Consider the following 22,291-nt stretch of genomic DNA (forward strand, 5'->3'; position numbering starts at 1 on the left):
AACCAAAAAAAGCAGAAGAAAGTATGTGTTTCAAAAAGAGAGGGATGGCAATCGCGTGGAACAAAGAAAAGCTTGTGGTAAAGATTAGTGCAGCTTTGGAAAAACCTTTTATTTTGTTAACAAATAGCAATGGAAAAAACTCCCAAAGTTTCAAGGGACGGTCCTACCTTGGAGATTAAGTATAAGAATATCACAAGACAGAAAAATACTACCCGATGAAGTGAATAGCCACCCCCAAAAGTGCATACTTAGGTTAAGAAATAAGGCAGAAAATGAACCCAAGGAAGTTCACACCGGGATCGGAGCTGCTGGATGAAGGCACAAAGAAGAACTGAGAGAATGAATGTTCAGGCAGGGAAAAGATTCACTTAATCATACACATACCATTCAAGGTTTTGCAGTTAAAAAGTCAAAGTAAACCACAGCTCAAAACTGAAAATGACAATTTATAGCGAGAGGCTAAAAAGCAGTCAAGTGCTGCGGTAATTCCAAGGCACCCAAATGCCACCCAAGAGGGGACTCTGGGCACAGCCATGAAGACTTCATACAAAAGGAGAAAGTGGAATGTAAGGAAGAACACTTGATCCAGTTAAGGAGATGTGATTGCTGATTAGTCTGCCACCAAAAGTAGGAAAAAAAAAAAAAAAAAAAAAGAAAAGAAAAGAAAAGAAGCTTTTCACAAGGTTTGCAAATTCCTATTAGAAGCTCCAGGGATATTTCAACGACGTGTTTTTCCCCAATTACTGCTCAGTATAAAAAACAAAAGCAAAGAAAATAGAACCAAAATCTGACACTATACCAAGGGCAAAGATACATCAAAATGGTTTTGAGCCAAAGAAATCTTATTGCATATCTCTATTCCAGGCAAGATTTTGACAATGTATGTGAACTCTYGGTGATTCCACAGTCAAAGGATTATGAACTGTGTTAATGCAATCAGGAGAAAGGAGATGAAAGACCCTCATTAAATTACTCCTCTGCTTCTGTAAAGAAGAGCCATAATTGGGATGTAGCTGCAGCTTATTTTGTTTCTACTGTATATTACTAATACTTTGTATTGCCTAATATGGGCATACTTAACAGACAATAAGTGGGTCGACAGCTTAGATGCTTAGAGTCAGAAATTGTTACTGCTTCAGTTTGCTAGGAACACACATTCAAATTTTATGAATGGCTTTCTGAAAAACGAGGGGCTTCCAATGCCTGGGCAATGACAAGTCAAGTTCTGAAAGCATCTCTGCATATCAAAAGCTAACAATTGACTCTTCATTAGCAACTGACACTCTAATTAAATTAATTACAAAGCTCTTCATTACACAAAACCCTCAATGGCATCCTCAATGAATATGGAGCTTTTTCCCCRCAAAGAAGAGTTCAGTCTGGTGAAAGAACACCCGTAAGACGTAGCTTGTTTATGGAATCATTGAGGAAGCAAAACAAATTGCAAATCTGCCCCCTAAATCCTTAGCTGAGAAAACACATACAAATCAAGCAAAGTTCGAATAGCTAACAGATGCTGTCACTACTTTATTTTTCTTGACCTGGTTTCCAAATCTAGAAGTAGTTTCTCATCTTAACAGAATTAAACTTATTTGTTTGTGACTCAAAGTAATTTTAAAAGTGATGTGRCAAATTTCAAGAGACTTCTGTGGGACCTTCAAGGTCTGTGGGGTTTTATACCATCAAGCTAATCAGCTAGTGTCTRTGAGTTATGTTTTCTTTAATGTTCACTAGATTCTGGAAGACCTGACTGCAAACTAGCAGATAAATAAAATCAAAGCAAAAAAATATATATATATWTTTGAAAAATAGTTTTGGTATTCCAAGCTGTAACTCAGAGAAATTGCTTAAGTGAAGGTCTGACTCTTATTTTATATATGCTATACGCTTAGCATRAATGGGCAGCCTTAGAACATAACACTGTACAAATAAATAGTAGACTAAAGATTACTAAGTAGACTTTCTAACCTCATTGTGCATGGAAGCAGGCTACAGAATAAACAAGCTATGAAAACCAATTGAGTGTTTTTTGGAGAAAGAATAATGGAGGGACTCAACAAATGTGCAGGTAAAGATTTTGTTTTCTCCTAACACTCTGCATCAGACTGTTGGTTAATCATGCTGCTTTAAATGTTTCATTACAGATAATGTTGACTTACCTGTCAGGAAAAGAAACAGGCTACTTTGTACTTTACTGTGTGTTGTCACTTTGGAAGAAACACTAGCCTCATATGCTCTTCTCTTCAGACATTAACATGGGATCTTTCTTTCCCTATGATCAAGAGTCTGACACTTATGCCACGAGTTTGCTGAGATTTTTTCTTGCCCCCATCAACACTATATAGAGCTTGACAGTGACAACTGGTCTGATTTCCACCCTGATGGCAAATGCTTGTCTGCTTGTCATAAGGGAACCTCAGAACAACATGTTTTAATCAAAAAAGTAGCAACAATTAGTAAAAGAGTTTCTCACTACCCTTACCAACAAGAGTGCGTTTTCTGGTCCTGACTCCTCCGCAGTCCCCATTACAGGGAGAAAACTTTGACCAGTTTGTAAACTGGCAGTCGTCTTGGCAAGGAATCTGGCACGTCTGTGTTAACGACGGTAACGGGCCAGCATATTTAAGGCACTCACTGATGTCAGCCTGTCCTCCATCTTGTCTGCGACAAGTAATTGCTGGAAGCAAAAAAGGATGGAGTTAAATTCAGCAGGTATTCATAAATGTTCCTATTCAATTTAGTAAGTCAAACAATATTCTACCATAAAACTGCATGGAAAGCCCAGAAAGCTGTGTGATACAACAACTGAACATCTGCAATTACTGGTATCTAACAATTATGAATAAATACTTGAAATTTCTGAATGACTTTTTGAGATTATGTTTAAATTACTATTTCTTTATCAATATTTAGCAGCAACAAAAGCCTTAAAGACAACTACAAATATTATAAGGAGTTGCACAGTGTTATCCACACCTGCTGCACCATACTACTTCCCATATTATAATTTTACCTACAGAGATGGGCCATAACTCAGACATTACAAACTTGCAAAGTTACTTTAAGTAGATGAATAGTATATAAGCTATAAAGCTGAATGTGTATACCTGTAGCATTGATTTTGGAGAAGGGACAYATATAACATTTAGAAACACATTTGAGTTCTGGATACCACAGACAACTTAGCCATTCTCAGCAGCATTACTGTCTGACAGGCTTTAGCAATTTTCAGTCTTGACCAAAGGATTGAAGAACAAAGCATGTTTGCCAGGCTGGGTATCAACGAATAAGGGCACAATTTTTTGTGTTAGAATACCCACGTCCTAAACAAAAGCTTTTTGTTTGTAAGACAAAAAATATAGTTTCTTAAGAAAACTTCGGATGTCACAAGAGAAAGTTGCTAGAACATTAGATTATTACAAAAAAAATAGGGCTGGATGTATAGTCTTTAACAATGCTCTATTATTGTTCCTCACAGATAAATTTCTTTTTTTTTTTTTAAAAAAATATTGTTACTTATCTATTATTTTAATCACAAGCCCCAGTAAATCTCATTTTATTTCCTAGCCCAAAACAACGAAAAAAAACTTATTATGCAGTAATAAGATTGGAAACTTCTAGATGTATATTTTACACAATGGAATCATATTTATGTTTCTTGGAGTCTGCCAGCACACAGTATATGCAGTATCTCATAATGACTGTGAAAGTAATTTGGATCACCAATTGTTGCAGTAATATTGCATCCAAATACAATATATCATTCTCTACACATGAGGGAATATCATGTTTTATACTACACTCTGCTCCATAATTTAAACATAGTACTTCTATTGTACTGACAATAATAGTTTTATTGGCATGTGAATTGAAAAAAAATGTAAATATCACCTAACCCAACTATTATGGGTTCAACTGTTGGACAAAAAAAGTGCTTAAATGCAAAGTTTCAAAACAAAACAGAAAAYGGTCTGTCAAAAAGGGGGAAAAGAAGGAAGAATATGTGAGGAAAGAAACTTTTTTTCCAGATTCTGCAAAGTAATTGGAAGGGTTTAATGACCAATGACTTCTGAAAAAAATTAAAAAAGGGTTTTTTTTTTCTGATTGTTCTAGACTAAATCCCTGCTTCATAATGATTGTAGGAAGCTGAACTTGATGATCCAGATGTTTGTTTCCAAATCTGCATGCCTATTAAACTGTATCTCAGGGTCCTATGTGATTTGTTTTACCATACGCTTGTTGTAGAACATACCGAATAGGAGGGATTTTTTTTTTTTTTCCAGAGATGCTAAGCAAACAACTTCCCTGATCCTTGACTGCCCTTTGGAGTAGGACTGCCAGCACTGCTTATAATAGGCTCAGTACTGCATTAAGTTGTGCTTACTGGTGGACTGACCAGCTGTACATTGTCTAATGCAATTATTCTATTAAATCYTATTATTATTGATGTAGCTTCTATGAGGAAAAAAACTCCTTTCTTCAGATATAATTACTGTGGTTCAATGASAAAAAAATTAACATCTGAAAATTGAAAATTTCTACAGCAAGTATTTTAATAATGCATTAACTGTACGTACTATAGGACTTCCATACTTGTTTGAATATTATGAAAAAATACAAGTCAAACCAGCAMCTTCAAGTGCAGGCCTACCCTACATTTTTGCATTCTTCCAAGAGATTCTTTTCTGCTACATGGCATACATCAGATGCCCAGAGATAAAAACACAGTTCAGACACRTTCTGCCACATGGATATTCACAGAGGTCAAACTGAAATCCTCTGTCTTGAGGTTGACTTTGGCATATGCATGCATCAGGAAGACTAATTGCATTAACTTAAGTGTGTTGCCTCTGAGATACAGGCCATCATTTTTAGCAGTGAAAAGGGCCAAGGGCTAAATGATGGCCCACAGATTAATCTAATAACTTTAATAACCACCTCTGAAAGTTTATTACTCATTTGAGATGCTGCCTTTCAGAGACCTGTCTCTGTCTAGTCTTTTGCTAGGTCAGAAACATTGTCCAGAGGAGAACGTACCTTCTAGCTAAATTGAGTTTTTCTAAAAGGAAACTCATCTTTCCTGGTTATTAAACATTACTCTGTGAGCAGATATTCAAACTGTTACATATTTTTTCAGAATTATAACAGTGCATGTAATTTACATCAAGCAAACCCAATTGAGAAGCTCCCCTTGGGATTATTCTTATTTTTTTTCCCCATATTAGCTGCCAGTTTTACTGTAGCAATCAAAACAGGAAAACACAGCATTCTTGAGACCTAAATATTTCACCTTAATAATAATAGTTATTAAAGGACAGCTTGGCATGTTGGCATACGAAAACAATTCTTGAATCTTATTTTCACTGTGCCTGTCCATAACTATTTATATTACTTCTGGTTGACAAGGCCTGGATGATTGACTTTATATTCCCTTCAACAATTGTTATTCTATGGATTAAGGTATCTATTTGAATGTTTACACCCCTTGTGAACACCAGAAGAGCGGCTATTTTTCCATGATTTAGAGCAGGGTTTTTTGACAACTGTGCACATACCATTAATACATTATTTTGGCCAAGTAGATGAGTTTTTTTCACATCTGCAATTCCCAGACTGTAAGTGGAGGTGTTAAGAATATCATTTACTTTTTTATACACACAATCTTATTTGGGCAAACCTATCTCATGTGTCTCTGATTAAATACATGGTTCTTTAATTATATTCTGTAAAAGTCAGCTGAGATCAATGATTAACTCACTATAAGGAGCAACGTCTTCAACTACTATAAAGCTGTGCAGTGACGGACTAATTATTTTACCTATACAACCACATTACATTTATTGTACACATTAGCAGTAAGTGGAAAGAATGCGGTTCTTCTATTACTGAATTAAGCACAAGTAATAGTTAAGTGAAAACATAAAACAAGAATACAGCTAACAGAAAAATCAAATTGAACACAGAAACAATTCACTTAGGAAATTGTTTTGGTATTTAACAATTAGTATCTCCCAAAAGAAAGGTGTGAATTAAATGGCAGTCTGAATTTTCTAGACAAGAGACTTAGATATAATTAAAGCTTTATCTGATAGCATTGCTTGAACTACCCCATAGGGGACTACAGACTAATATATTTTGGTTTTGGCCTAATGAAAGAGTACGACTATATTTGAAAAAGTTTTTTTTATGCRCAGGCCTATATAAAWATCTCGTCAGTATTGTTCCCATCARTAAAATACTTCACCAAGATTTCACTGAGATGTAGGATTCAGTGACCTCAACAGTTAAAAATTACAGTATTTTTRAGTGCTCTGAAATCCTTTGTTTTACAACACACTTGTGCTACTATTTTTTCATTTGTTAAATATTTCTAATAGTAGGAGTATTCTGTTTCATCTCCAGAAAGACAAGAATTAGTCCAGGACTCTGTAACTTTTCTTACTCCTAACACCAGTGCTGCCCAGGCTCTAGGACTTCATCACCGCCTCTTCCTGCCTGCGGGGGACACGGCACCCCGGACAACTGCGTGACCAAGTATTTCTCTCACTAAGCGTGTTAAGGAGCATGTACCAACTGCTCCGTGAAAATGTTCTTTACGTGCCGAAGAAAATACGGACATGTTATTGCAGAGAAAAGTTGTCTGGAGATTTTGGCCTTTTGCCAGCAAAATTTCATTTCTCATGTAAAAACTGCTGCTTTTGAGTACTGTTGTCCAAATCCTTACTTTAGTGCAAAACCTGAAGCTGCCCGTTGTCTTTTGCAGTGACCGAAACACGAAGCAGACAACAGAGCACTCTGTTAGCGGTGTTAACTACGTTAAAACAGTAGTTCACAACTCGTTCCTGCAGCACCCCTCCTTCACGATTTTGTCGTCCTTCTCGCGGTTGCCACGAGGGCACGAAGCTGCCGAAGAGCAAACCTCGCCGGGACGGGAGTGCCGCTGCCCGGGCCCAGCGACAGCGAGAGCGAAGCCTGGGCGGCTTTCGCTGCCGGTGCCGCCCCCGTCTCCGGTGATCCCAGGGGGTCTCTCCTCGGCGCTCATTTCTCCCTGCAGTCGTGGGGACAGCTCTTCCCTGTGCATCCATCCGCCCATGGATGCCACGAMGTGATCAGGCTAGTGCAGTCTGGGCACTACCCCTTTTCATCTCTTACCTGCCCTCTTGACAAGGATTGGGATTCAGGCCAACAACTTTTAATACGTAAGCAAGTTTCCTAGGCTTTTATACACACTTCAAAATGTTTTTGAAATGTATTTCCAAGTTTCTTCAGAATTTACAGAAACTCAGGTTTACTATCACAATTTTTTTTAAGATATAAGCACAGCAGAAAGTATACCCGTTTAAACTGTTCACCATTTCCAACTTTACGCATTAGCCCGGCTCACAGAGCACACCCTTTGAAGTTACCTATGCAGGAATAAATGCCAGCTTTGAGAACTAGAAAGCCTTTGTATCGCTGAGCATCCCCCAGCCAAAACCAGCTCCTCTTGTACTGGGGTTTATAGCCCACATCACCTGCATCAAATACTGCTAGCCCAGTTTTATCAAGCATTTGCTTTTTTGTTCCAGTTTTTCTGTTTTTTATTTGCCAGCCCTTCATGCCTTTCCCTCCTGGGTTTCAGGTGACTCTTCTGTTACTCACCAAGACATCTGGCTAATTTAGTCTTGTTAATTAACAACGGCTGTTCTTGCTATTTCTTGTTTCTGGGGGATAGAGTCAAATGCAAGTTTCAAACATCTGCCTGATGCACACATATGACTCTTTATTAGAGGTTTTAAACAAAAGAAAGGTAGAATTAAGTTACTGCAAATTATAAAATACTTTCTTGCTCTGCTTATCCACTGTTAAGGGGCACTTTACCAATGATACAATGGCAAATTTTCATTCATAATAAAGATTCAACACAATCACCATGACTAGAACAATGAATTTGCTGCTTAGATAGCAAATGCTCTGTTATTATACTTGGGTTTAGCTATAAATAGCTGTTAATAGCTGTCCATCATTCGCATGAATAATTAATGTAGTTCTTTAAAAATGCTGAAAAAAATTTGCTCGTTAAGTAAAAAATATCCCCCAAACTCTTCTTCTCTTGCCTCTGCTTTGATCCAAGTTCTAAAATTGTGACATGTTCATTTAACTGATGTTTGTATCAAAATCTTCATTATACAGGACAGCTAGAAACAGAGCTGTCTTTAACAATGAATCAGAGTTTAAATTTTATGATTCACCCAAGTATCTTTTCTGCCAAGCAAGAACAATGTGATAAAAAAGCTGAAGAGCAAAAATGGGAATAGTAAAGTARTGATATAACGCAAGGCATGCATATGCTCTACGTTATTCATAGACTGTTAAGATCAGACACATAAGCAGCCATTTTTTACAATTTCTAACTTTTAGTTTTTCCTTCCAATGTAATTATATTTCTAACTAAACCATGAACAGTAGAGAATATTTTGTTCAAAATAAACTGCTAATTAATGCATATTCGGATGTGCCCGTTTTTTGTATTTAACACACTTGGTGCTACGTTACGCGTTACAATGTTTGTGTGCAGGCAATCACATCAGAAATAGGGTAACTTAATAGCACTGGCAACATCTTAGCACTGAGAAAGAAGAACTGAGAATTGTTCTCAAATACAAGAATGCARTTACTTGCTCTGCTGAATAGCGATACAAACTAAAAGGACAATCCACCAAAACTCAAAGCGCTGAGATTATTTCTACAAGATTATTGCTTCAGCTCACCATCAAAGGTAAGTTACTGCAAACAGATGAATGACTGATTTCTGCATTCATGAGGATCAAGAAATATCAGAGAACTCTTTTTTGACTGAAGAAGAAATGCTTCTATTTCTACATTTTCACAATAYGGTAAACATTTGTACAGAGTGATCGCCAGCGAATGCTTAAATATTCTATTCAAAATTTTTCTATTCTACTATCACATCAGAAGTACAATATCATTTAGCATTTCCTTACTTTGTGGTGCTTACAGTTAGTCCTTGCACAGTATTAGCTTTGTCTTTTTCTGTATCTACATTGGAAAGCAATCTTTAAATAAATTATCACGTAGTACAGAACGTCTAACAACATATCATGCACGGTTTTTCACAGCCTGTAGAAACTTTATTTACACAAAACTAAAAATGCAGGAAGCCTCCTTAACCTCCACAGATTACAGAATCTGCAGCGAGATGGACAAAATCTCTTCCAGAGTCTTATTTCAGAAACTGGTGACACCTTTCTAACAGTGTCCCAAACAGAGCTCAATCTGACACACGCTTGCAGGGTCATCCTCCCTTCAGTRGGAATCTCGCACAAAACCAAATCTCATGCAAGCGGCCAAAAAAAACAATGTGCACCACTAAAAATTCACGCATGACTTTCTTCATGGCAAAAAATGTACTATAAGCAGGGAGAAGCAATAACTTAACGCCCTGTGTGACAGAGAACCTATACAAAATTAATCAAAGCAAAATATCTGTGTTCAAAAGGCAATTTCTGAGGTGAAAACTGAGTAAAATTTGAACCAATATCCTACACAACAGTAGTGACATATTTTCCATAATGAAAGTTACTTCTGTGCAAAAAATCATATTTTAGTTCCAAGTCAAATTCATTGTAAAGGTGTTCAAGAAAACAGAAAATATTTCATTTTTCTCAAGCTAAAGAATAGTTGTAGTGTTTTTTTGTTTTGTTTTGTTTTGTTTTTTTAAGCTCTTACAGAATATCAGTTCACATTACTTAGCACAAAAAAGATACCTTCAGGTATTGAAACACTGAGACACAATATATAAAATATAAGAGATCTGAACTTGGATTTTATCAGTTGTATCAACGAGAAAAATATTAGGCCAAGAAAGGCTCAGGCTTAAATGCCTGTAACTTTTATCACTTGAAYAGGCTAGACAAGACTCGTATTTAGGTTCTTGGACTGAGGCCCAAAGAGACTTTGATTATCCAACTTAACTATCTTCTCTGTGAGTTTTAAAATAAAAATTATACATTAAATAGAGTTATCAAAAAGAGAAAGCAAACAAAACCCTCCCAACAGTTGGTCCCAGAAACATTTACAGAATTCTACAAAAACCACCTGCTTTCTTCAGGCTTAGCTGCTTCCCAGGGTTTTCAACTAAGGATAACTCATCCTACTGCTTGATCAAATCATACTGGAGAGCTACATCAGCTTCCATTACATCTGCATGTAGCAACAAGACTCCTGCTTCTGTGCATCATCCTTTGCATTATCAAACTAGCAACTACGAGTAATACCACAGGGAAACTCTGCCTGGCTATTTTACCATATTTAAAAACTGTATCTCCAGTAATTCTAAAACCATGCGTTAATATATGTATATATGTCAGTACTGGATATGATTGCAGTTACACAAAAATTGTAAACTCAAAACCCTCACAACATACCGTAATTATACATTCTTTTCCATACACTACAATTAGCTGTCTTTCTCCGTTAACTGACTTTGAGACAAAGGCAATAGATTTAGGTACTATAATGCAAGTACAACATTTTGTACTATCCTTAACTCCTACCAAAGACAGAAATCTTATTTTCTCAGTGTGTAATCTGAATGTATCCTCCTGAGCTGCTAGAAATAGAGCTGCATTAGTGCCAGACCATTGTAAGAATTACCACAGTCAGAAGCCTTTTGTATTAGCAGGCAAGACCTTCAGGTTTCATTTTGTGATAAGCTTTAAATTGATCTCCTTTAACACCTTCTGAGTAAGTGATAGAAGTTACTAATTTAAGATTTMTCTTATGACTTTTTTTTTAAAGAATAGCATAACCTACTTTAATATTGCAAGGTAGTTAATGACCAGAACATTTCGCTTTTGTAGTTAGCAATGTCCTTGGCCAGGACTTTTGCAATCTGCTGAGCCAATATTGTTATAATAGATTGGAGTTTGCACTCAGAAAAGGCAAAAAAAAATGTCCCGACATTCGGGGTTGACTATGAGCTCAAAGCAATTCAATTACTGTAACACTGTAAGTAAGTATTGTAATTATTTTCATACTGTATTTATTTAACACCTAAAAAACCTCCCTACTATACACATACGCAATTCTATTAAACTCCTGAAATTCCCTATGAGGACAGGTGACAGTAAAACTGGATTTGGCTGATTTATTTGTCATTAAATGAAAATTGGTGATAAGTGTCTGGATCTCTGGGCTCAAAATGTCAGTGGTTTGACGTCCAGTCACTAAGAGCATTGCACCTCAGTGATTAACTCCAGGACCAATTCTTTTTAACATCTGTAACAACCTATACAGAAAGCACCCTCAGCAAGCTTGCAGACAACACCAAATTGACAGGAGCAGCCAAAATGTTGGAGGACCTCGACAGGCTGCAAAAATGGGCTGGCAGAAATCTCATGCAAGTCCAATGCTGGTAAATGGCAGTCCTGCCCCTCCCAGGAGGGTAACCCCATGCCAGGATCTTACTGCTCCCTGCCATCACTTAATGAAAGGATCTGGAGAAGACAGAGCCGGACTCTTCCCAGAGGTACACAGCGAAAGGGTAAGGGGCCACAGGCACAAGTGGAAACAAGGAAGATTTCACATTAGGTATTAGGAAAAAAATTCTCACTGCAAGAGTAGTCAAGCAGGTTGCCCAGAGGGACTGGAGAATCTCCATCCTTGGAGATATTCAAAACTCAGTGGTACACGGCCCTGAGCAACCTGCTCCAGGTTGGGTTGCAACTAACTTTGAAACTGGCCCTACTCTGGGTGGAGGGTTGGGCCAAGAGACCTCCACAGCTTCCAGCTGAAATTATTTGGGGATTTTCTGATGCCAGATCACAGAATGAACACTTAAAGGGAGCAAAAGTCTCGCATTTGTTCTTAATGGATATACCCATAAAAACGTGTTCACATCCTTGCTACATGAAAAATGTCACTGAATTTACATAAGCTTTCCATAAAAAAAATATATAAAGTGTTTTTTTCTTTTTTCTTCCTTTTTAAGGGTACCTTTTGAAAGCATACTTCTGACAGATACCTCCGCAAATTCGCTTCAGATAAAGACGGTGACATAACCTGAACTAACAATACCATGAATGTAGTCTCTAGTGTGCCATCAATACTCAGATRTAAATAAAAATGGATATTTTATGAACAAAACATTTGCAAAATACTGGTTGGGATGTACCCTATTATATGAGCATCTAGTACTTTACTCTGCTGATGCCTATAAATTTAAGTAAAATCAGTGTTTAGTCATAATGGCTAAATTTTAGGCATTTCTCACAGGTTTCCCACACCAGCCACCTATACACTTCTGAGGAACAGAAGATCAAAAGAAAGGATTTAACCTCTTGCTTGTAGCCCAGGTCCACAGGTCTCATGTGCTCCTGGACTGTCCTGGCGCACATACCACGGTACCAACTGGCACCTGCGCCATTTGTGGGTCTTCCATCTGAAATGAGGAGGGAAATCAATTGGAAAAAATCCATCTAAATTCTTACCAATCAAAGCTGAGGCAGCAGAAGTGCTAGATAATGCTAGAAACAATTGCAAGCTATTCTTTATTATTATACATTGGTTTTAGAAAATCCATAACAGCCTTAACACACATTTATATAAGATGCGAGATTGAAATTTCAAAAAAGAATACTACATAAAATATAAACAACTGATACAACTTAAATATCCATTTAAAAGGAGAAATTCTTTGTTGTGGATATAAGCGTGCTCAGAATATTTCACTATTGAACAAAATATGTTAAAAATTGAATGTTGCAAACTGAGACTTTATCACAAAAGCAACATGGAGTCATTAAATAAAAGTGACTTTCAAGCAGTAGGCAAGCCCTGATGAGCTTCCTCCCTCTTTTTCTTTCTTTTCTTTCTCTTTTTTATTTTTCCTTCCCTATATCAGTGGAGCAAAGATGTGTTGAAGCTGCCCAAATACATCAGAGAGGCAGGACTTCAGTACTGAGCTCTAGTTCCTGCAGTCCTGGGAGTGCCTTTTGGCAGTACACAATGTCACACGCGGGTGTTTGCATTTCTTTCTCTTCCTCCTCTTTTCTCTTCCCCAAGTTTTTACTTCCCTCCTCTAAACATTCCTGAAAGCAACTTGCAAGACAACAAGAAATGCAGTAATTCTGCCTAGCCTGAAGCATAGACAAATCTTGGAGTTACAAAAAAAAAAGATGAGGTCAGACAAAGGAATTTTGGGGATTTTTGTTTTGTTTTCAAATAATTTCAAATGATGTGCTTTTAAGGGTAAAGCTTTCCAATGAACTAAWTCCTTTGTTAAGCTTAGTCTTCCAAATGCTATCTGAAAACAGTGAARTTAGATACAAAAAGCAATCCCCGGCTCTGGCAGAGCATTGGGACAGTGGGGTCAAATCACTGCAAGGTCGCCTCAGGCGATCCCACAACACCTTGGGGTCCAGGGCAGCTGAGTGGCAGCACCTGAGAAATGGGGATCCAACCAAGAGACCAGCACAATATGAACTGTTCCCCAGCCTCTAAAAAAAGAAATGCAGCACAAAAGACTTTGCAAATAACTTTGRTAAAAAATACAATATTGTGCTGCTTAATGTATTCAATCAGTAACTTAATTTTTTGCAAAACTTTTATAAACTTCTGTCATATTGTAGCAGTATACCTCSAGGCTTAAATATAACAAATGCAGGTAAGGCTGGTCATTGTCACAGTTCTGAATTAATCCACAAYGGTTTGAATTACTCAGAGTGGAGAAAAAAAACCTGCATCCACAATTCAAATCATCAGCTGCTCTCATGTTTAAAGTGGTTGCTAACAAATGGCTTTGCAGCTCAAGTTTCACTGCAAACCTGGTCTTCGCTATTTAGTATCTAAATTGAGGCATGGGCAAAGCTGAGTGTGAGAGTCCATCTGTCACAGTATGTGTGTAGGTCAGAAAAATGTTAATGCTAACATACTCCTACTCAGTATGTTATGCCCTAGCTCAAGTAATATTTGATCATAAAGGTACTAAATAGATGAGGATCAGCTAGAATTTTAAAAGATGAAATTCTGACTCCAATATTGACCAGAACAACTTTTCAAGTTGCATTCCCTGATATTTGAAGTACTYATTTTGGTAGTTTCATAATACTGTTTCACATCCTTTTATACCTTTCAGCTGAATATGGTGTGATCTATTAATAAACTTGCAATGATAATCCTTAGCAGTTGAGGAAAGCAAAACATTGCTTTAACCTCAGTTTCTTTTGGCTGAAGCAAACTTAGGTCCTAATAGTATYCCTGTAACAGAGAGTAGTTCTATGCAAATTAGCAAGTGTTCTTTAATAACTGGAAAAACAGAACATGGGCTTCCAATTCAAACATACTTTTCTTCAAAACAAAACCTAATAAAGACTTTATTTGTCAAATAGATCCAACAAACCTCAATAGAACTGTCTAAACTTCATCTGTTTCAACAGCCAGATCTTGCTGGATGTCTAGACTTTCCCACGCTACACAGACAGATACAGCAAAATTGCCTGAAAATTTTCTTGACTAATTAATCTGGAGATCCCCACCTGCTGGAATAGTCCTTAGTGATCTCCAGTGAAGACTAGGTCAACAACGGGAATTTTGTATACTAGGGGATATACTACTGGGGGATGGTCTCTGGGCTGATGACGGAGGACACAGTCCTCCTAWGTGGCAGCAGATCACAATTCTGGTTAACAGATGAGGCTGTGTTTCAGTCATTTGCATAATTTAGAAAGAAAAGTTTTTAATCACATAGAGTTTCAAAACAATTGCTAGGAGAGATTTATCCTGAAAGGCAGTTCCTAGCAGCTGCAATGTTCCTGCCAAGGAAYTAGAACAAAATGAGCTACTGGATCCCCACTGTAAATGAAACAAAATGTTTCCGCAATGAGCCTGATACGCCATGGGCCCAACGAAGTCTGCATAACTGCACTGAAATCCTGATTTAGTTATGCACCCTTTTTTTTCTTAACAAGTGAAATTCAACAAACCTAAAGGGTAGTGCAGATTGAAAAATCATAGATAAGCTGGTTTTGGTGGATTAACACTACCTGTAGCTATAGCAGACGGGAGGAGTTTCACATTCCTTTTCCTCAAACAAAGCCTCTGGGCACTCACGACCTCCGTTGGCAGGGAGCTGGATTATGACTCTGTGACGGGACTGTTTCTTCACTGCGACATCCCCTGCAAAGAGTAGAAGAGGTTTATTCTTCTGCTATTTTATAGGGATGACAGTAATTAGGGGGAAAAATAAGATTTTACACAACAGGTATTTGAGTCAATTGCTATTAGAGAGACACGTTATTTTGTCCATAAGCAGAAAATTAAATCTAATAAATAAAATACTTTAATCTCAGCTAAAGTCCAAGAAGCAGAGTTGAACAGAAAGCAACAGTAGCAATATTGTACAAATGAATACACAGTTCAAATAAACAAAAACCAAACCAGTTTGATATTTTACTCTGCAGTTTCATAGGGTAATTTTGCTGTAATCATTAAGATGACTAAGAACTAGAAATAGAAATTAAAGGAAATAAATTATTATATTTCACAAATTTCCCATTCACTAAATGACTCAATCAGAAAATCTAATTGCTTTTTCTTATCTCCACAGCCAAGAATACAGTAAATTTMATTCATACTTCTGGTTCTATCCAGATTTTGCTTTAATTCTGTTCCCTACTCCCTCATTTCCCACCTCAGACTAGCATTACACTAACTAGATCCACAAAAATGTTCCTAAAGAGCATATTCCACATTTAAATGTGCTTTATTTTCCTACTCCTGAATTAGTTTACAGCTTGCAGTTTCTAATTATTATAGTTGTTCATTATTAATGACAAACACCAAATGGTTCCTGTAGGAATTTTGACTCCACTCATCTTCAAAGCTCCAGGCAGAAAAATAAGAGTAAATCCACAAATTTACATTCATTTTCATAGCAACACCTAATACATGAGTATTAGGTAAATATCATGGATTTCTTTTTTTCCCTTTTGCAGAGAGCTGTAAAGAGGAAATTTGGCTGACTAGCTGATATCAGACTTGGGTGGGTTATTACAGCAGCTGCTGCTTGTCTGGACACAGAAACGTGCTGGACGATATCCAAACAATCATAATTAGGAGCAGGCAGTAAGAAAATCATGGCAGTGGCTCTCCACCACCTGGCCACGCTTCAGCATGGAGGGAACCCCGCGCCAGTGAGTAAATCAGTGACCAGAGAAGCCAGGAGCTGGCACAACGGGCAAGACCAGGATCCCAGGGAAGCTAAATGACTGGTTTACCAACACAAATGGGTAAAGTCCATGAAAAGAAGACTGTGTGTGAAGTTTAAAGACACCGCTTGACTCACAGAATAGGCAATATGACTGTATTAGTTAATAAATTTACTATCTTATAGCAAAACATATTTCAGTGCGTACTCAATATTCATTCTTAAAACTTGCAGAACTGAAACCAGAAGAGAGCACTTTTGTCCCCAAAATATGTTCCAACAAAAACGTGTCAGAAGGAACTGCTAATATTGCTCTAAGATAGTGTAGCTATTTCATAGATTTAGTTTCAGTGGTCTTAATTATTGTTCTTTTTCAAGGTTTATATATTTAATCACACTAACCCAACCCTTCTTTTATTTGCAAGAATGTGCTAAGTACTAATAGGAATTACTATAAAAATGAGTTTATGCTTCTGACCTTTATAAAGCATAAAGAATTGACTGTGACATTTGAAGTGTGTATATTTGATGCAACAGTAGCTGTGAGTAATCACCACGTCCCCCTCATGCAGGGATTAGCACCCTGTGGAACATGGAATTATACTGTTGACTATGTCTGTAATAGCATATATTAGAAGAATACCTCCTGTTAAGCTTAAAAGAGAAAAAGGGATAAGGTAGAAAGATGTGGGCAATAATCAGTCAGTCATCACTTTAGCTTTATGTATGATTTCAATGTAATAAAAATTCAAGAGACACCTGCTCTGTTTTTAAAAGCCTTGCCAAGTGTATTAAAGTGGCATTGGCATATATGTTTAAGTGTGAATATTAACATCAGCTTGAACTACACTGATTTTTATTAACTTTTCTTTAGTTTTATTTGAGGTAGAATAAACCAGAACAGGAAAAGTGAAAGAGTTTTACTAAAGAAATATACATATATATCTATATCTATATCCTGGTATAAAGCCTCAGGTTTTCTAATGAGCTAGCAGCTTATRTACTTTCAAAGACAAAAATCGGACCTGTATTTGACAACTATAAAATGCTATGCAGTTTCTACAGTTTTACAAGCATCTCTTTTGGTGCTATACTAAGAAATGTGTCTACTCTGTGATGAAATATCTGTTTATCAGTGGAAGATGCAAAAGGCAGTTTGTAACATAACACCAGACAAAAAAGAAAGACACAAATGCTTATAGAAAATACATGTAAACAAAGCAGAAAATGGAAGATGTCTTTGACAAGGTCTCTGAGACAAGACTTTTTAGCTACAAATTACAATGGGTTTTAYAGGCCACTGAATAAACTATTCTACAATATTCATTAAAAACACTACTTCCTCTCTGCAACCATTATATCTAATACTATAGCTAATATATACTCTGTTTCAAAAACAGGTCTTTATGAATAATATTCCAAAAGTGACTACCTGACTGATTTTTTTTTAAATCTGTCCTCTAGACCACAACAGATAAACTTACCTTCTTGACACGAGGAAGGACACAATGTCCAGTCACTGAATGGAGTGACAATACAGTCTTTCCTACAAGGAAGCAGACACGGCCTCACTGTTTCTGGTCGAAGACTCTCCGGACATCTGAAAATGGAAAAAGAAGAATTATCAAATAAAAGGTCACTCTGTAGTAAAGCAGTTAATCATGAGAGATACTGAATGCCTACCAGCATGCAATCGGAGTGCTAGTTGCCTAGAATTCATCAGAATTAAGCTCAGAAATAAAAACTGTTATAATTTAAATACAGCTAGGGAAGCAAGCCAAAATCAGTGTATTCTAATCYTGGGCATTTAGCACAAAACAGTCACAGGTCCTCACTGACCAAGCTCTGCCTCTTTTGTGTCATTTTCAAAATTCCAAAAGATTACAAAGAGAGCTCATCTAGTTTAGCTTAGCAAAATACATTTCTAGCTCTTTGTAAATTTACCAGAAGCATAAACTCAGGGCRGGGGGAGGAGAATATGTAGACTAAGTAGGACTGCTAACACAAGAACAAATAGGTCAAATAAAGCTGGTCATGAATACCACAGAAACCAGAAAAAGGTTTCAAAACATCAGATCAATGAGACTGCAAAAGACAGTCAGCAGGGACCGACAATTTTGCTTGCTTTAAAAAGAGCCTTGATCAGTATTANAAAAAAAAAAAAAAAAAAAAAAAAAAAAAAAAAAGGCTTTTACACTGCCGCTTACGGGACTCGTTAACCCAGGTCATTTTCATCATTCGGTGTTCCCATGTTTTCATTATGAACAAACAACTCTCAAAGCTGCAATACTGGTTTTCAGAAAAAAAGCAATGGCTTTACCAGATGCACTGCAAATCTTTGAAATAATTTTTAAAATGCATAGTTTGTAGGAGGATTGCATAAAGAGATAGGGAAAACATCACTTCTACATTTTGGAGCTTTTGGCTCACTGCAGAAAGCACTACTATTATCAGCTTTTCGTCCTTTTGGCTGCTGCAGATCTTGGCGCAGAGAAATGCAAAACCAATTTTATATTTGGACTGGATCAGCTGGGGGAGCTTTGCTTCCATGAAGCATCTTCCCCGCCAGGCTGGAGGGAGCGCAGGCAAGTTATGGTGAACTACCACTATCAAGAAGACATGTTCTCCATGGTCGAGGGAAAACTACACCTGCATCAGTGTGAAAGGAGGAGCAGAGGCAAGAAAGGGAAGGAAAAATGAGCTACAGCTTCACAGGAATGCAGTCTTCAGCCATAATGTTTGCTAGTTCATGACTTCCACCAGCCACCTTTGCATTTCCACATCAATTCACATAAACTTCTCCAAGCATAACCCATTACTGTGAAGCAGTGCCAGCTTCTTGGTTATAATGAGGCCTTCTTATCCCCTTCTCCACCCTTTCTCTTGTATCCCCTAAAAATGCTAATGCAAAGGATCCTGAAATATTTTAGCTATATCAACATATACTTTCATCAGTTCTTCATAGCCTCTCTCCCTCTAAGTCAGGTTGTGTCTTTTAGTTTACATGGGATTCATCAGATTAGTTTATATGGGATTCATCAGATCAGATTATGTATGYGTGCACCATACATATAGTCAATACACTTTAAAAAATTAGTTGCTACCACWTACAGACAGTGACTATGTTTTCAGAAATTTTCTCTCTCGTTAAAAATGAAAATGCTTCTGAAAAGTACTGAACCTCAGCTTACTCCTCAGCATTTTCCTTAAAGWCTCAGAAATAATAAACATACAAAAAGTTTGAATTATATGTATTCATTGTTTCACTGAGAACTTCATCTTTCAGGAGCACTGAACATTGCAATCCCTCTTCAGATCCTTGGACAAGGCAATTAGTTCAATTAGAACACCATTTCTATCTTTTGTATTCTTGTATTTAGTATATGTGGCTTAAAGCAAAGTATTGATTTTTCTGTAGTCCTTATTCAAGGTCAAATTAAACAGAAGTGATATGAGGTGAAGTCTGTAACTTGTGAGGTAGATAAGGCCAATAATATTGATTGTATCATACCAAAGTAATCCTTTTTATTAAGGGGAGTTTAAAACAAGGTTCTTATTTAGATTTTCATGTCAAATGTCTTGTTCTGTAAAAACAATTGACCAATTTCAACATGATAGCTTGAAGGATCAAGCAACACTTTCTGTTGTTATTTCACAGGATTCATTTACAATACAATACGATGGTCCTCCTCCCAAAAATTCAAGGTCAAATCAAACGCAGAGATATTAACAGCAGATTTAGAAATAAGAAGATAAATCATTGYAGGGTTTTTTAAATCTAAAATGAGCACCAAGTAAAAGATATAATGGTATCACATGACCAGACAGAATAGCAGCTTAATGTGCACATATAACAATTTAGATTACTGAATGCGCTAGTATTTTTCTCCATATTTCCATTTAAAGTAAATTAGGAATTAGTATTGCTGAATAAGGCAAGAAATGACGGGCATTGTGCAAATATTTAGTGTGAGAATAGCTGCCTCATGAATTTTCTGAAAGATCTCTGYTATAAGCTATTTCAGCTCTGAATCTTTCCTAAACAAGCTATATTGAGAGACTGACAAACTCTATGGAGATATTATCAAATTCATTCTACTAGCAGCTATTCTAACCCTCTTTATACATTAAACTGCAAAAGTAAATCATTGGGCTAAATGGACTACTTACAAAAATATGTATGTGAAAAAGAAAMTACCCATGTATACAAAGATTCTCAAACTAATGCTATGTCTACACTGCCATGTCAGCTGTACTACGCTTGAGCTCATCGGTCTGCTTCTGAGAAGGAGCACTCACATGGGCTGTACTGTATTTAGACTCAATATGTTTGCTTGGCTCTGCACTAATCCACATAGATGCACCTCTTGCTTGAAACTAACTTGAGGAACTCCAAAATGGTGGTGCACTCCACACCACATGTGTGCCCCGAGAATTTTATCTTGGCTCAACTTGAAGATGGTAAGGAGCCAGCTAGATTTAGCAATCAGTCAGCGGTCAGCAGAATCACCACTGTAAATATCATCCACAGCAATCAACAGTGAGAAAGATACTTCACAGTCCTTCTGTAACTTTGGTTTTGTACTTTTAAAAGATGACAAAGAGATGAGGGCATTCTGTCTTTGCACGGAGTCATTTGATTATACACATTTAAAGAAGCAAAATACAAAGGTAGTTACAATATGAAAGAATTTTTTTGGAAGAAGTTTACTTTTTTGGGCCCACTTGTCCCACGTTGACTCTCACGCAGATTACTTTTCTTGTCTGCATCCCAACAGCACAGGTGGCCTCCCCGTTCCAGCTGGCAGATGAGTTAAAAGCAGACACAGAAGCATCCTCTATACACTGTCCCCACGGTCCAGTCTGCCAATGATACACAGTGCAAGAGTGTTCGTTACAGCTGCGCGTTTCCTGCAGTGCACTACTATTTGGACACTGAATTCCTCCTGGAACAACAAAACAGGGCAAAAGTTCATGCAGTAGAAGAAAATAAAAATAAAGCATTTTATTAAATATCCTAGGAAGTCATATTATCATTTTGATTACATGAAAAAAAAAAGATGTTCTTCTGCTGTATTCTTTATACGCCACTTTGGCAAACTTCAGTGAACAGATGACACAGGACAGAATGTCCGTGGACAGTAAATAAAAATGTATATTATTAAGATGCTAAAATGATCCTAACTTACATAATACACTAATGCCCTTGGAGTACTCTAAGGCAGTTTTATTTATAGGTTCCCCTACCAAGGGATTGTATGAGATAATAGAAGAAGGCAGGAAGGCTCTAAGCAGAAGACATGGTTACATGCTCTAGTTATGCATGCCTAGAGACCACTGTTTATGTCTAATTCATGGATCAATTAAAAAGATTTTTGGAGCTCTTGTCCTAGTTCCCAGTGGATATTTATCCATGTTACATAATTACCAAAGAGTATGGCACAGCTGGCAATTTCAGGTCCAGACTGAGATAACAAAGGCTGTCGCAGGTTAGGATTAAATGCATTCATGTGTCAGTAATTGTGAAGAAAAGCTCAGATAATGCTCTTTGTTGTGTCCGATTCTAGATGTGTTCAGTTTCTTACATTAACGCACTTCAAGGTTAATCTATCCTCCTAGTCCTCTGCAAGTTAAAAGCTTTTTCTAACAAGACTAGATCATAGGCTACTAGATATCTAGTCATAGGAGTAGATATGTCTACTAGCTCTCTACTGCTACAAGACATACAGAGTCCAGATATAAGAATTTATTTAATCATTCATGGTCTACACAGAACTCCAATCTCCAGATGATGGAAAGCCAGGAAAAAAAAATCTAAATAATATTTTACTCTTTTCTAAAAGACAAGAACAGTAGGAAAGACAACTAAAAGAGATGGTTTTGTATTATTTACAGTATATGAACCACACATTCCTTTTCTCCAAAAATATATGCTCACACCAAGCATATGTCAGAGAACATATTAGCCTTTCTGTCCCACTACTGAAATTCAGATGAACACCYTGAGCTACAGATCAAGAGGGAAGGAGTTTTAAGCACCTATTGTTGAGAAAAATTTTAAACAAACAACTAATAAAAGAAACA

General features: G+C 37.0%; 1 protein-coding gene across 4 annotated transcripts in view; it reads right to left on the reverse strand.

Annotated features, from left to right (window-relative positions):
* THSD7A (thrombospondin type 1 domain containing 7A) overlaps positions 1-22,291 on the reverse strand; it is a 204,333-nt gene that overhangs the window by 48,799 nt on the left and 133,243 nt on the right. For all 4 annotated transcript variants that reach the window (XM_085310555.1, XM_085310558.1, XM_085310556.1 and 1 more), the window contains 5 exons: positions 20,919-21,153; positions 17,692-17,807; positions 15,045-15,177; positions 12,339-12,442; positions 2,483-2,677 (listed from right to left, as the gene is read on the reverse strand). In XM_085310555.1, coding sequence (XP_085166681.1) covers positions 2,483-2,677; positions 12,339-12,442; positions 15,045-15,177; positions 17,692-17,807; positions 20,919-21,153 — 783 coding nt within the window. The remainder of the gene's footprint in view (positions 1-2,482; positions 2,678-12,338; positions 12,443-15,044; positions 15,178-17,691; positions 17,808-20,918; positions 21,154-22,291) is intronic.

The sequence above is a fragment of the Rhea americana genome, unplaced genomic scaffold, assembly GCF_003343005.1.
Source record: "Rhea americana isolate MKP2758 unplaced genomic scaffold, rheAme1 scaffold_32, whole genome shotgun sequence".
Lineage (NCBI taxonomy): Eukaryota > Metazoa > Chordata > Aves > Rheiformes > Rheidae > Rhea > Rhea americana.